The following is a 13,808-nucleotide window of genomic DNA, read 5'->3' as shown; positions in this document are numbered from 1 at the left end:
ACATTGGAAGGAGGAGAACTAGGAGGAATAGGAAGAAAAGAATGCTGTGCAGCCATGTCCCCATCGGAGAAGTCGCAGTGTTTGTGACACGTATGGTCTCATTTTCTGTCAGGTAGATCAGCACTTGCATGGTGTGTGCTTTCTGAAATTGTAAAAGCTCAGCTGAGACAGGGGCTGATTTAGTTAGCCAGTATGTAAGCTTGGTCAGTGGTCTCTGAGAGTCAGCAAAGGTGCTGGCTGTGTAGATTGTCGTGCAGAGCTGTAACCTAAACTTCTGTGTAGGATGGTCATATTTTGAGCCTCAGAGTTGTGGTTACCTGAAATGAAGTGAAAATTTTAAAACAGAGACCCATACAGATGAGCCCCTCCTCCCTTCTTACATTCAGAACTACACAGTTAAAATTTTAAATTTTAAGGACTAAAAAGGTACAAATAAAAATATAGAGATGTGTGGGAGCTTTTACCTGGGCAGTAGGGGATAGGAGGATGGGAGGTATATTTTCTTAACTTGGGCATAGTAGAAGTGTCACTAATGGTTTCTGTTTACCAGATGCTTTTAGAGAAGGGCAAGTGCTGTCTGTAGCCTCGGACTTCAGTTTGTCTTGGAGCCGCACCAGTGCTTGGGACGTGTGGTCTTTAAGGCTAGTTCCGAGCAGGTGAGGGTTAGAAGCAAAGTGTTTCTTGCCTTCCCCCCAACAGCAAGTTTTGCTTTGACTTTCTGTATCTGTTTTTTATTTCACTGGTTTCTGGTCTTTTATTTCCTCTTCTACTTTACTGATATTTGATTTACTAGTCTTTTTAGCTCCTTACGGTGAAAAGTTCTGTTACTAGTTTTGAACATTTTTTTTCTAATACATAGGCATTAAAAAACCCTAGAATTTTTGTCTTTTTACTATTTGCTTAAATTGTTTTCTAAATTCCTTTTAATTTTTTTGACCAATGATTGTTTGGAAGTTTTATTTCCCCAAATATCTAGAAATTATCTAATAATTTGCTGCTTGAATTTTTAATTGTTTTCATTGTGATTATAGAACAAAGACAAAAGACCATTTCCTGGGCTGGGGCCAGTGATGTAGCTTATTGGTAGAGCCTGTGTTTAGCATGGGTGAGGCCCTGTGCTTAATCCCTACACTACTAATGCTATTATCAATAATAATAATAATAATAATAGCAGTATATAGTTTTCTGAAGTTTACTGATTTTTTTAAATTCCATTTTGCCAAGTGCTCCATGTATATTCTGCAGTTGTTTGCCTCAAAGTTGTATAGATGTGAGTTAGGCAAAATTAGCTGATGGTCCTTTCAGTACCCTCCTTGACCTGTTGCCTTCTTGTCCTATGAATTATGAAGAGAAAGGTGATAGATTCTTCAGCCATGATGATTGGTAGTTCTTTTGCTTTTTGAATTTCATTTTTCCTGATGGATTTGGAAACTCTGTAATTAGGTATATGTATAACTAAGAGGGGTATGTTACTATACTGGATTTTTATTAAATTTCCATGAAGTTTGTTAACCTGTCCGTGTCTTTAAATTTAAAATGTGCCTTATATACAGCATTTAATTGAATTCAGTTCACCATTTAATCTGTTTAAAATTAACATAATTGTGTATGAGGTTAAGCTTACCATTTTATCATATTTTCGTCTACTCTTTTGCTTTTGTTTCTGATAATGTATTCTCTATTTCTTCTATATCATATCTTCTGGGTCAATGATTATTTTTTTGTATCTATTTTATTTTCTTTAGTATTTTTTAGTTTTTATTTTATATTATTTAATTTTAGCATTACTCTTATATTATTTTAATTTTATATAATTTAATTTTAGTTATCTTCTATTAACTATATATTTCTAATAATTTTTTCAGTCTTGTGTGGCTAATAGGATTCATTTTTAACTCATTCAAGTCTATGTATACAATATATTCTCATTCTTTTTATTCAACCTCTTCTTTATTTGTGCCATCACGCCACTTACTTTCCCAAAGTTCCTCTGCAGCTTTTATTTACGTTTTACAGATATCTACAATGTTATTTCTTACTTTGAACATATTTTAAGGAAATGATAGATTAAATTTTAATTTTTTACATATAATCATTTTTGCTATATGTGTTATCACATTTTATTTTGATATATTATCATATTTTTTCTATAATATATGTTTCCCCCTTCCTATCTATGTAACATGTCTGATAAAACTTTTATTTATTCTAAGTTGTCTGCTCTGAAATTTTTTATAGTGTAGAATTGCTTGAGATGAATTTCGTCAGATTTCATCTATGGAGAAAGTGCCTACATACTATCGTTCTTTCTGAAGGCTGTTGTTACTGAGGATGGGATGCATAGTTGATGTCATAGTTTTACTCTTAGACTACACTGTTTTATGGCCCACCTATTAAAACTAGTGTTGTTTTCTCTTAAAGATAATGTGCCATTTTGAGGCTTCCTTAAAGAGTTTATGCTTCTCTTTGTTTTAGGCAGTTTGGCCATGATGTGTCTAGTATGATTTTTTTTTAATTTATTTTCTTATGGATACACTCAACATTTTGGATTTTTAAAAAACTAAACAGGAAAATTTTAACTAGTCATTTGTGTCTCATTTTCACATGTATTTTCTGGGGCTTTTGTTAACTTACATTACAGTATTTGATATTAACCTACAAGTACCCAAAGGAGTATTCATTTTTCCTCAACATTTTATCCCTTTGTTTCTTAAATTGGTAATTTTTAATGGCCTGTCAAATTCATGTGGCTTTCCCCACTTTCCAGTTGCTGTTAAGTCCATTCATTGATTTTTTTTTTCATTTTTAATTATTGGACATTTTAGTACTGTGGTATTGTCCAATTGTCTATTTTGACCTTCTCCAAACTCTCTTTCTGTCTGTGTGACAGAGAGTGTGTGTGTGTGTGTGTGTGTGTGTGTGTGTGTGTGTGTGTGTGTGTGTAGGAAAGGGACTGTAAGAGGCCAAAGGAAGATGCTGTGTGCCCTTTTTGCTGTGCTGGCAGGGTTCACCTGTCTTCTCTGCCCAATGCTGGGGTTCCAGGAATACAGGATCACACCACCTATTTTACTTGGGTGCTGGAAATTTAAACCCAGGTCTTCATGTTTTTGTAACTTACCCATTGAGCCATCTCTCCAACCTCTGGTCCCTTTAAATAGTTTCAGTTTTTCTGGTGAAATTCCTATCTGTTCACACAGTCCTCTGTTTTACTTTTTAAAGCCCCTTTCCTTTATTCTTTGGAACGTATTTGCAGCAACTGCTCTAAAGTTAAGTAGTGCAGCAACTGACTTGTTTTCTAATGGGTTATATTTTCTTGTCTCATTGAATGACTAGTGATTTTCTAATTACACTTTGGACAATATTGAAGAAATATTGTACAGTTTGTTTTTTTTTTTTTTTTAATTTTTCCATGGAGTGTTGGTATTTTCAAGGCGGCTTAGTTTTATCTCAGGGTGGATTCTTAGGTCTTTCGAACTTGGCAAGACTCGTTCTCAAATTTGTTTTCTCCTGTGGGTTTCCTTAGGGCTTGGGTGTACAGTGGGCCTTCCTTGAGGGTGTGACTTCTGCTCCCTGGTGTTTCAAGTTGACGCCAGAGGTACAATGAGTTCTCTTTATTGTGGCTGGGGTGTACTTCCCTGTGTTGCTTGACCTCTGGTACTTAAGTTTCCTTTCAGGGATATTGTTCCTCTCTTTTATGAGCCTGTGCTGATATGTGCTGAGTTTGGCAAAGGGCTCCCAGGGAATCCTGTGCAAGCCTGTGTGGTCCCTTGTACTTAGTTCTTTTTCTCTACTGACCCAATCTCTGTCTACCGGCCCTGTTCTAGTTGGACTCTAGCTTGTCATTCTACTATTGGAAAATTGTCCCAAGGCAGAGAACCAGTGTTATTTGGGGCTCATTTATGTAAAATAAAGGTCACAACCTTGTGACTTAGATAGAGGAAAGAATTCACCAAGAAAGGAAAATGCAGAAGTGGGTTTATTAGATGTTCTGTGGTAAAACTTGCAGTGGACAAGAGAGCAAAGAGAAACTGTCTGGAAGCACTTAAGGGGCCGGTTTTTATGGAGGTGGGGTTTCTGGTGGGCAGACAAGCAGTATTTCAGTGTCACAGTGCTCTGAAAACTTGTAGTTGGGCCTTATTGTGCTTATCAACAATCTGTCCTGTAAGCAATGATGGTCTTGCCCTAAGTCAAAAATGGATCAGCATAACTATTTATCCTTAATTTACATTCATACTCACCTCTTTTTTTCCCCTTAGAGGTCACATTCTTTATTTGTCTGTTGTCTAGTATGTGAAAATACTTGCTTCATTTGTGCAGATGAATAGTAGATTAAAAAGTATAATCTTGTGCTGAACTAACTAAACTTCAACAGTTTAGCACCAGCAACAGTTTTGTCTGATTGGAACAGCAATTTTAATGTTTTGAAATGAACTTTTACTGTTTGGTAGGTAGCTTATATATAAAAAACAAAAGCAAATCTTCTTTCCCTCCCTTCTTTTTTTCTTCCTTCTATGAGGTCTTGCTGTGTTTTCTATGCTAACTTTCTGTCCCCTGGGGTGATCTACCTACCTCAGCCTTAGAAGTAGCAGGACCAAGAGGTGTATGCCAGCCACTGCACTCAGCTCGGAATAATCTTGATTTTTCCATGGCTGAATCATTTCTCCATGATCTTGCTTCCCATGTCCAGCTTTTTCACAGAATAAACACATTGAGTTAGAAGAACATTAGTGGAGCTTCTGACTAGAGTTAATAGTCTAGAATATATTATGTAAATAAATGATTTTCCATGTTTCAGCATTTGGCTTTATAGCAGTAGATCAAGGGGAAAGGGTGTCTCAGAAGCAGAGCAGTGCTTATTAACTCTTACAGCCTTGTTTGAATAGAGCAAGCCTTGTATCTGCCCAAGTTTTGTTTAGGCTTTGAGAAGGGAGGGGGGATTTGGCATGTTAATTTAAAAATACGTACTATTTCATTTTCTTAGAAAATGAGATGGCCATTTAAAAGGGGTTGTATCTGTAGAAAGTTTGCTTCTTTTAATCCATGTCTCGTGCTATGTCATTTGTCTTGGTTTGCATTTTGTCCTGACCTCCAAACTGTACCTCAATTGAGCATTCTCTTGCCAGCACCTACTTCCCTTAGCCTCTTAACACATCCTCCCTGCATGTGAAGCTCTAGAGTCAGGACTTGCTTCTTCTATGTTTTGATTATTATCTATTTTTCTACTTTAATAGTGGTAGAATACACATTTTCTTTAGGCCTGTTAAGCGCCGGACTGTGTAAATGTCTCAGCTGTACCTGTTCTTGGGTCAGCACTCCCTGATCCTCTTCTATGGGACTTATCTTTTATTATTCTTCTCAGATAGCGTTACCTTCTCCACTCTTGCCTGTTGTGCTGGGAATTTGGAGTTGTACCTCCTGTCACTGAGGACACAGGCTGTCTGCATCTCCTCTGGGATGCCACTCTTCTCAGTCTTTTCCTCCAGTTCTTAGGCTCAGAGGAAAAGTGTCTGGCTTAGTTAGGGTCGTCCTCCTTGGAGCTCTTGTGACCTCTCGCAATCCATCTTCAATACGGTCCTTGGGCTTTCCCTCAGCTCTTCCTCCACTTCAACATTTTATCTTTCTTTTTCTTTTACATGCAATGCATGCTTAACTTGCTTCCACCTTAAACATAGACTAACAAAAACAAGAGGATTTAACTTTTCTACCTACTCCAAATTTTTAAAAACATTAATCCTGTTTTTCCTTAACAAATAGCCATGTACTTTGAAAGAACAGTGCACAGTCCTTCCCTTGCATATTATTTCCTTGGGAAACTTGCCTGGGGCCTGCATTCTCATCTTTCTACTGAAAGCATTATCTTAGAAGTTCCTGTTTTGCTTTTTTTTTTTTTTTTTTTTTTTTTAGTTGCCAAATACAGGGACTGAAAGGGGATTTCTAGGCCCTGGTTTACTTGACCTTTTTAATACATTTACTATCAGTCCCTTTCTTTATGAAACCTTAGTGTTGGTTCTGGGCATGCTCTTCTCCTGATTTGCTCATTCTGTTCTTTCTTACTTTCCTATGTTGCCCTACTTCCTCTGTCCCTTCTTAGAAACTGATACTCTCTGACTCTTGTCTCCCTTTCAGTGGTTTCAGCCACCTGTGTGATTTAAATTATGATTTAGTAATCTTACTCATCCATCTGTATCCTTCTTTTGAGCCCAAGATTCCTTTTGACAGTCTTATAAAATCATGATGTCTGCATTATAAGGTAAGGAGACTGAAACTAAAAGAATAAGTTAAGAAAAGAGCTAAGATTCAAACATTCATCTGAAAATGAAAGTGTAATTTCTATATTATGCTGCTACTTAAATATTTCTAAGCATATTAAATATATCATGGTCCATATGCTATACTTACTGCTTTCATTCATGAGTGGGGGTGGAGGGAGGGGCTGCAGGAGTGACACAGAGAGTCAGGGAGAAAGATGAAGAAAACTACAGAGAGATAAATGAAAATCTGTGTTCTGAATCTCAGGATCTGATTTTCCTTCTTTCAGTTTTCCTGGCCAGAGTGTATTTGTAGGACTTGATAGATGTGAATTTCCCTCTTTGTCTCCACGTGACTGGCCCATCCAAGCCAAAGGAGTATCACTGTACATTTTACATCTGTCATATGACTAGTAGCATCTAACCCTACCCCACCTCCTAGGACTTCTTTACTTGGACTGCCGTGATCCAGACCCATTGCTTCCAGATTATCAGACCTGAACAACTAGAGTGTCTTGTTTTTGTTTTTATTCAGATTTTTTTATTTAGATGTTTATTGAAACCTTTAATCCATTGCTAAAATTATGATTATATAAAAAGAATTATTAGAAAAGTTTAAAAAGATATGTAAAAATAATCATTTTAATTAACATTGAATCCAACAGACATAAAATTACTCTTTCCAATTGTAATAAAAGGTTTTAGAAGCTAATTTTATATGACTGTCCTGTCATAGAAAGGTAATAAACATTTTGCAGATTGGCTCTGGTCCAAAAGCATTGAGTCTAGGCACAGCGTCTAAGGGATAGAAATGTTTTCAGTTTTCTTAGATTATAGCCACATGGATATATGTTATTTAGTAGTGAAAGTATAACTAGGAGTTTTTGGGTTACAGACAGCATCTGTGTGTAACTTTGGAAGGCTTGAGAAAACTCTGCTTCTTGGCTATAGTGATGGTTCAGCCAGTAAGGACAGGCTCACAGACAAAACAGCAAGAAAATACACTGTTTCTTTAGGATACTGTTTGTTTGTTTGTTTGTTTTTATTTTTCAAATGTGAAAGCTTTATAATATGAATTGTTATATATCAAGCTACTTATACTTACTAAGAAAACACATTTGTACTCCAGTTAAATTAAATTATACCTTTACCATTTATATATATACATATGCAACTTTCCTTTTTGTTTCTTTTATTTTTGAAAAGGGAAAAGAGGAAAATGATATATTAAAAAGGATTCTGCTTTTTTTTTAAGAAGGAATAAGTCCATTTACAGTATAGAGTAACCTTGTAATTATGCTAAAATTAAAGTGTATTTACATAAGAATTAAGACATTAAAAAAAACAGGTTTAAAATGCTGTCTTTTGATTGGCCTGTAATAAAAGGTTTTCCCAGGTTGGTATTTAAATGGAGATGATTATATACATCAAAATTGTGTGCTTCTAATATTCAGTATAATATAGCAGCAGATAATTTGGTTTGCTTTATTACTGGAAGAGTAAAGTTCTATGTAGATATTAATCTGGTGAGGTGCTTAATAATAAAAATGTTATCTGCATTTTTGGCAGAGCGCTGACTGGCCAATTCTCAGATTTGATGCAGAAAGGACAGGGTAAATGATCAGCTGTTACATATTCCTTGGCTTTAAACAAATCGTGTCTAAGCAGTTGTGCTGGCTAATTTTTATGTCAGCTTGACACAAGGTACAGACCTCTGGGAAGAAGGAATCTTAATCAAGAGAACACCTCCACAGGACTGGCCTGCAGGCAAGTCAGGAGGGTACATTCTTGGTTGGTCATTGATGTGAGAGGGAATGCCATTGTGGTTAGTGCCATCCCTGGGCAGGTGGTCCTGGGATGTGTAAGAAAACAAGCTGAACAAGTTAGGAGGGTCAAGCCAGGAAGCAGCACACTGCATCTCACCTCTCTGTCAGTTCCTGCCTCCAGGTTCTGCCCAGCTTCTCGTAGTGATGAGTGTGACCTCAGAGTTGTAAGGTAAATGCCTTCCATCCCAAGTTGGTCATGGCGTTTATCACAACAGTAGATCCCTAAGACAAAAGCCAGGCTCAAAATGGATCCTAGGTGGTTAATGGGAATGCTCTAATATTAAGCTCTGGCGTTACCCAGTGATAGACATTTACTGAATTAACCATGCTGACTAGAGCTCATATTTGTCTACATGAGGTGAGTGAGGCACTTAAGGAACATCTCATCTCACAGGAGCTGAAATACATCAGAAAGGTTAAGAATTTACTAAAGGCTTACAAACAATTTTTAATATTTCAATGTGAGATTGCATGAATGAAATAACCCCTTTGGTGGTATGAGTGAGAAATGACCCACATGGGCTTATGTATTTGAACATTCGGTCCCCACTTGGTGGTGCTTTGGGTGATTATGGAAACCTTAGGAGGTTGAACCTTGCTGGGAGAAGTCTGTCATCATAACATGCTTTGAGTTTATAGCCTAACCCCACTTCCTGCTTTCTCTCTCTGCTTCCTGTGTTTGGATGGAAATGTGATCAGCCAGCTTCTTGTTCATGTAGGTATGTCGTCATATGTTACCTGCTAAAGTGGCTTAAGCCTGTGGATCCAAAGCCAACAAAGAGACCCCCAAAAACTTTTCTTCAAGTTGATTTTGTTCTTGGTGTTTATCACAATAACAGAAAGTAACTTTTAATACAACCCCAAACAAATAGCCATTAAAACCAACCATCACAGGCAATGGAAACAATATTGGAAGCTTAGAAAATTAAATAATAAAAAACAGGATATTGTACCCACTGTTCTCTATAAACACCATTAACAGGGGATGGGCAGGTGAGCACTTGCTAAATCTATACCTATAAATGAGTAGAAGTTTTATTCAGAGGAATCTTTTTAAGGTAGCATAATTTTATTGTCGTTGTTGTGACTGGGTTTCTCTGTGCAGCCTTGGCTGTACTGTACTCGCTTTGTAGAGCATGCTGGCCTAGAGCTCACAGGGATCTACCTGCCTCTGCTTCCCAGAGTGCTAGGATTACAGGCATGCACATAATTTTTACCAATTTCAGAGTAGAGAAGTAGAAATTGGTTGGCCATCTTACTCGAGTTCCTATATCAGAAGTACACAAAAGTGGGAATGACGGCTTACTGGTAAAAGGAAATGAGTTTTCTTGATTCATGTTCTAGTGAGTTTAGTTATCCAATAACAGCTGTGTATCAAACTGAAATGAAGGTAAAAAGAGGAAATCGTGGCATCCAGACAGAAGGAACTAAGGAAAAAGGGCCTGTGGGAAAGAGAATTAATCTGACTTTCTCACAGATGTAGAACAGTGTGCTATGGCCTGAGCACTCCCCAAACTAGTGTGATTGGTGCTTGTAGGATCTGATCAATGCACACAAGTCACTAACTAATTTCCTGAAATTCATGCCTAGAAGGGAAGGAGTCTGCTTTTAAGAAGCTGTAGTGTTGCTGGGTGTTGTGGCACACACCTGTAATCCCTAGACTCGGGAGACAGAGGCAGGCAGAGCTTTATCAGTTCAAAGCCAGCCTGCTCTACAAATCCAGGACAGCCAAGGCTACACAGAAAAGCCATGCCTCAAAAAGACAGGAAAAAAAAAAAAAAAAAAGCTGCAATATAATTTGGGTACTGTGGTCTTCTTTAAACTTTATCCTAATATTAGCAGTGCTTTTATTTTGTGAGTTATGAGTTATCATTGTTTACTCTTTATTGAGAAATATATTTTTCTGGATATTAAGTAGTTAATATCAGTTTTATCCTACTGATGATGAAATAATATTTTTAAAAATTTCATTTCCGGATACCAAATTGTTAAGAGCCATTCCCTTTTGTTAAATGAACATGAGTCAGATGATGCAGTACATTAATGAGAATATGAAATTTTAAAATAAATTTTTTAGACCTGGGCTCAAATATATAATTAAATATCTGTATAGCTTTGAAATCAAATTAATCCATTTCTGTTTGTTTTTTCATGCCTTAATTTTAATTTATGCCACTTTATAGGACTGTTGTAAAGATTGGAAATGATAACTGTAAAGTGCCTTGTGAAAACAACTTAAACGTGATTTCAATTTGTTAAACTCTTGAAATCTCTTAAAAGGTGTGATTTTGAATGCAAAATATTGAATATGCTAATACTGAGTTATTGATAGATATATAGTATTATTTATCCCTTTGTCTCTTGAGACCTTTCTCTTCAGTGATTGTTGGCAGGGTGTGTGGTTGTAGCTTAGAAAAGGTCCTACCACTTTCCTGTCTCAGGATATGCTGGCACTCATGGTGTTTGTTCTGTTTTTAAAGGTGGGAACTGTTGTACTTGTGAATGCTACAGAAGGGTAAACTGTAGTTTGACCTGTTTTTTAAGTTGTTTTGTCCATGTTACTATTTCTTGCTTACCAAAATTTCATAAGTACTTTTCTACTTTCAGCTTACTATGGGGTGGAAACATTTTTCTCCTGAGAAAAACAATAGCCCTTTCTCTTGATGAGCCTAGAAGCAAGCAGACCAGTTTGTGATTTACCTGAGGGAGAATGGAACTCAGGAGGAAGGAGACCTGTACAGGTCTTACAACCTGGTTTGCAGTATTTGGTCAAGAATTCTGGGCTTCTGGTGTCCAGACCCAGAAGAAAGACACTGAGTACATTGTCTTTGATCCCACTGACTCCTAACTGTTCAGGGATGGCCAGAGTGATATCCTCTAAAGGCAAGCCAGGGATTCAGGGTGTTTAGTAGGCCTGTATTAAGAAAAGTACTATGAAATCACAGTTGTTTAAAAAAAATTAATATACTTTTATTATTAAAAGAAAAAATAAAATAAAATATATATCACACACCAAAATTAGCCAGGCCTCAAGCCTATATACATCTGAGTAAGCTTCTATGCAGGTATAATAGCCATTTTTTTTCACTCAGATATATTTTTATGTATTTAGTGACCATCAACAATGAAAAATCTGTGACAGAATTATAACTAGAAAAACAATTATCTTTATACCCTCTTTCTTTAATATTAGCCTACTTAGTAATTTTTTTTGTTTTTGTTGTTGATTTTGAGTAATGTCTGTAGTGTGCTTTTTTTATACATACTTGAGTTTTTAATGAATAACCCAAAAATTCCATAAAGCCTCTATTTAATTCAAATAGCTTTAAAATGGAAATAATTCTTAGTGATTAAAAAATCAGGTGAGTAAAAAATCAAGTTTTGTGTTTCCAAGAAGCATTGTATTATGAGCTTTCCACCACTTTGGTCTTATCTTTTTGTCTTAATTTTGTAGATCGACTTCAGCTTCCAAGGAATATGATTGAAAATAGCATGTTTGAAGAAGAACCAGATGTGGTAGATTTAGCCAAAGAACCTTGTTTACATCCTCTGGAACCTGATGAAGTTGAATATGAGCCCCGGGGTTCAAGGCTGCTGGTGCGAGGTCTTGGTGAGCATGAGATGGATGAGGATGAAGAGGATTATGAGTCATCTGCAAAGCTGCTGGGCATGTCCTTTATGAACAGAAGCTCAGGACTTCGGAACAGTGCAACTGGCTACAGGCAGAGTCCAGATGGGACTTGTTCAGTACCCTCTGCCAGGACCTTAATTATCTGTGTTTTTGTCATTGTGGTTGCTGTCTCTATAATCATGGTGATTTATCTACTGCCTAGATGTACCTTTACCAAAGAAGGCTGCCACAAAACTAACCAGTCAGCAGGCCTAATCCAGCCAATTGCCACAAATGGGAAATTGTTTCCGTGGGCACAAATTAGGCTTCCCACTGCCGTCATTCCTCAGCGCTATGAACTCAGCCTACATCCAAACCTAACATCAATGACATTCAGGGGCTCTGTGACAATTTCACTTCAGGCTCTTCAAGCCACATGGAATATCATTCTCCATAGCACAGGACATAATATTTCAAGAGTGACATTTATGTCAGCAGTTTCAAGTCAAGAAAAACAAGTTGAATTCCTGGAATACCCATATCATGAACAAATCGCTATTGTGGCCCCTGAACCCCTTCTAGCAGGGCACAATTATACCTTGAAGATAGAGTATTCAGCAAATATATCTAACTCTTACTATGGGTTTTATGGCATCACCTACACAGATACAAATAACGAGAAAAAGTATGTAAAACTCCGAAATGGTTCTTGTTCTATGCTCTTCTGCATGTAACTTCTGAAATGGAGATCCTTTGGCATAGAGGTTTTATATTTAGAAAGTTATGTGCAAAATAGAATGGTAATATGGAAGAATATACTTCTCTTGGGCTTTTCATGTTTTATGAGATGAGTATTAATTGCCTTCCTTCCATGAAGCTACAGGAGGCAGAGTTGGGGATATGGGCTATTTTTCTGACCTGAAGGGCTTTAAGGAGTTGGAGAAAGAGGGTGTGAAATGTGGCATACTGAATATATCATTCTTAGTGTCCTTAATCTTTACTGGTTTACTTTTAAAAAAACTACTTTTATTTTATGTGCATTGGTGTTTTGCCTAGGTATATGTCTATATGAGATATCAGATCTTGGAGTACAGACAATTGTGAGCTGCCATATGGGTGCTGGGATTTGAACCTGGGTCCTCTGGCAGAGCAGTCAGTACCCTTAACTGCTGAGTCATCTCTCCAGCCCCCTGGTTCTTTTAAAAATGCTAGTTTGAGTGTGGAAACTTTAAAAGTGTAGGAAAGTATCCACCTCAAAAAAAAAAAAAAAAAAAAAGGTGAAGCTGGGCAGTAATGGTACACACCTGTAATCCCAGCACTCAGGAGGCAGACGCAGGCCGATCTCTGAGTTCAAGGCCAGCCTGTTCTAAAAAGCAAGTCCTGGACAGCCAGAGCTACACAGAGAAACCCTGTCTCAGAAAAAAAAAAAAAAAAAAAAAGGTGGTGGGAGGGACAAAATATAAGAGTATTCCACAGCCTATTTGAATCATACTCTGAAGTTTAATCTTCATGGTCATATCATAACTGAATTTTATTAAAGACGTTGTGTATATTTCTATAGAATATTTGTATATAATGATAGTGTCATGTCTCATCTGTGCACTATTTGTATGTGTTTTATTTTTTTTATTTTTTTTTATTATTATTATTTTTTTTTTAGTTACATTTTGTTAACTCTGTGTCCCAGCTGTATCCCGCTCCCTCATTCCCTCCCCAACCCCACACTCCCTCCCTGGTCTCCTCCCTGCCCCTTTCCAAGTCTACTGATAGGGGAGGACCTCCTCCCCTTTCATCTGACCCTGTTTTATCAGGTATCTTCAGGGCTGGCTGCAAAGTCCTCCTCTGTGGCCTAGCAGACTGCTCCTCCCCGGGGGGGGGGGGGGTGTCAAACAGCCTGCCCTTGAAATCCTGTTAGAAATAGTCCGTGTTCCCCTTACTTTGGAAAACCCATGGGCCACATCCGAGCAGAAGTTCTAGGTTATATCCATAGATGGTCCTTGGTTGAGTGTCAGTCTCAGAAAAGACCCTGTGCCCAGATATGTTTGGTCCTTGTAGAGCTCCTATCCTTTCCACATCATACTAACTTCTGTATGTGTTTTATGTTAGCAGAGAATGCTCTTATAA

At 37.3% G+C, this 13,808-nt stretch overlaps 1 protein-coding gene across 1 annotated transcript in view; it reads left to right on the top strand.

The window, feature by feature from the left end:
- Positions 1-13,808, top strand: part of Lnpep (leucyl and cystinyl aminopeptidase) — an 87,019-nt gene that overhangs the window by 22,844 nt on the left and 50,367 nt on the right. Inside the window, exon 2 of the mRNA XM_055615972.1 lies at positions 11,529-12,369. Within this exon, the coding sequence (XP_055471947.1) occupies positions 11,529-12,369 (841 nt within the window). The remainder of the gene's footprint in view (positions 1-11,528; positions 12,370-13,808) is intronic.

The sequence above is a fragment of the Psammomys obesus genome, unplaced genomic scaffold (genome assembly GCF_907164565.1).
Source record: "Psammomys obesus unplaced genomic scaffold, mPsaObe1.curated_primary_1811, whole genome shotgun sequence".
NCBI lineage: Eukaryota > Metazoa > Chordata > Mammalia > Rodentia > Muridae > Psammomys > Psammomys obesus.
The sequence above is the reverse complement of the archived record's forward strand: the minus strand, read 5'-3'. Positions and strand labels throughout refer to the sequence as shown.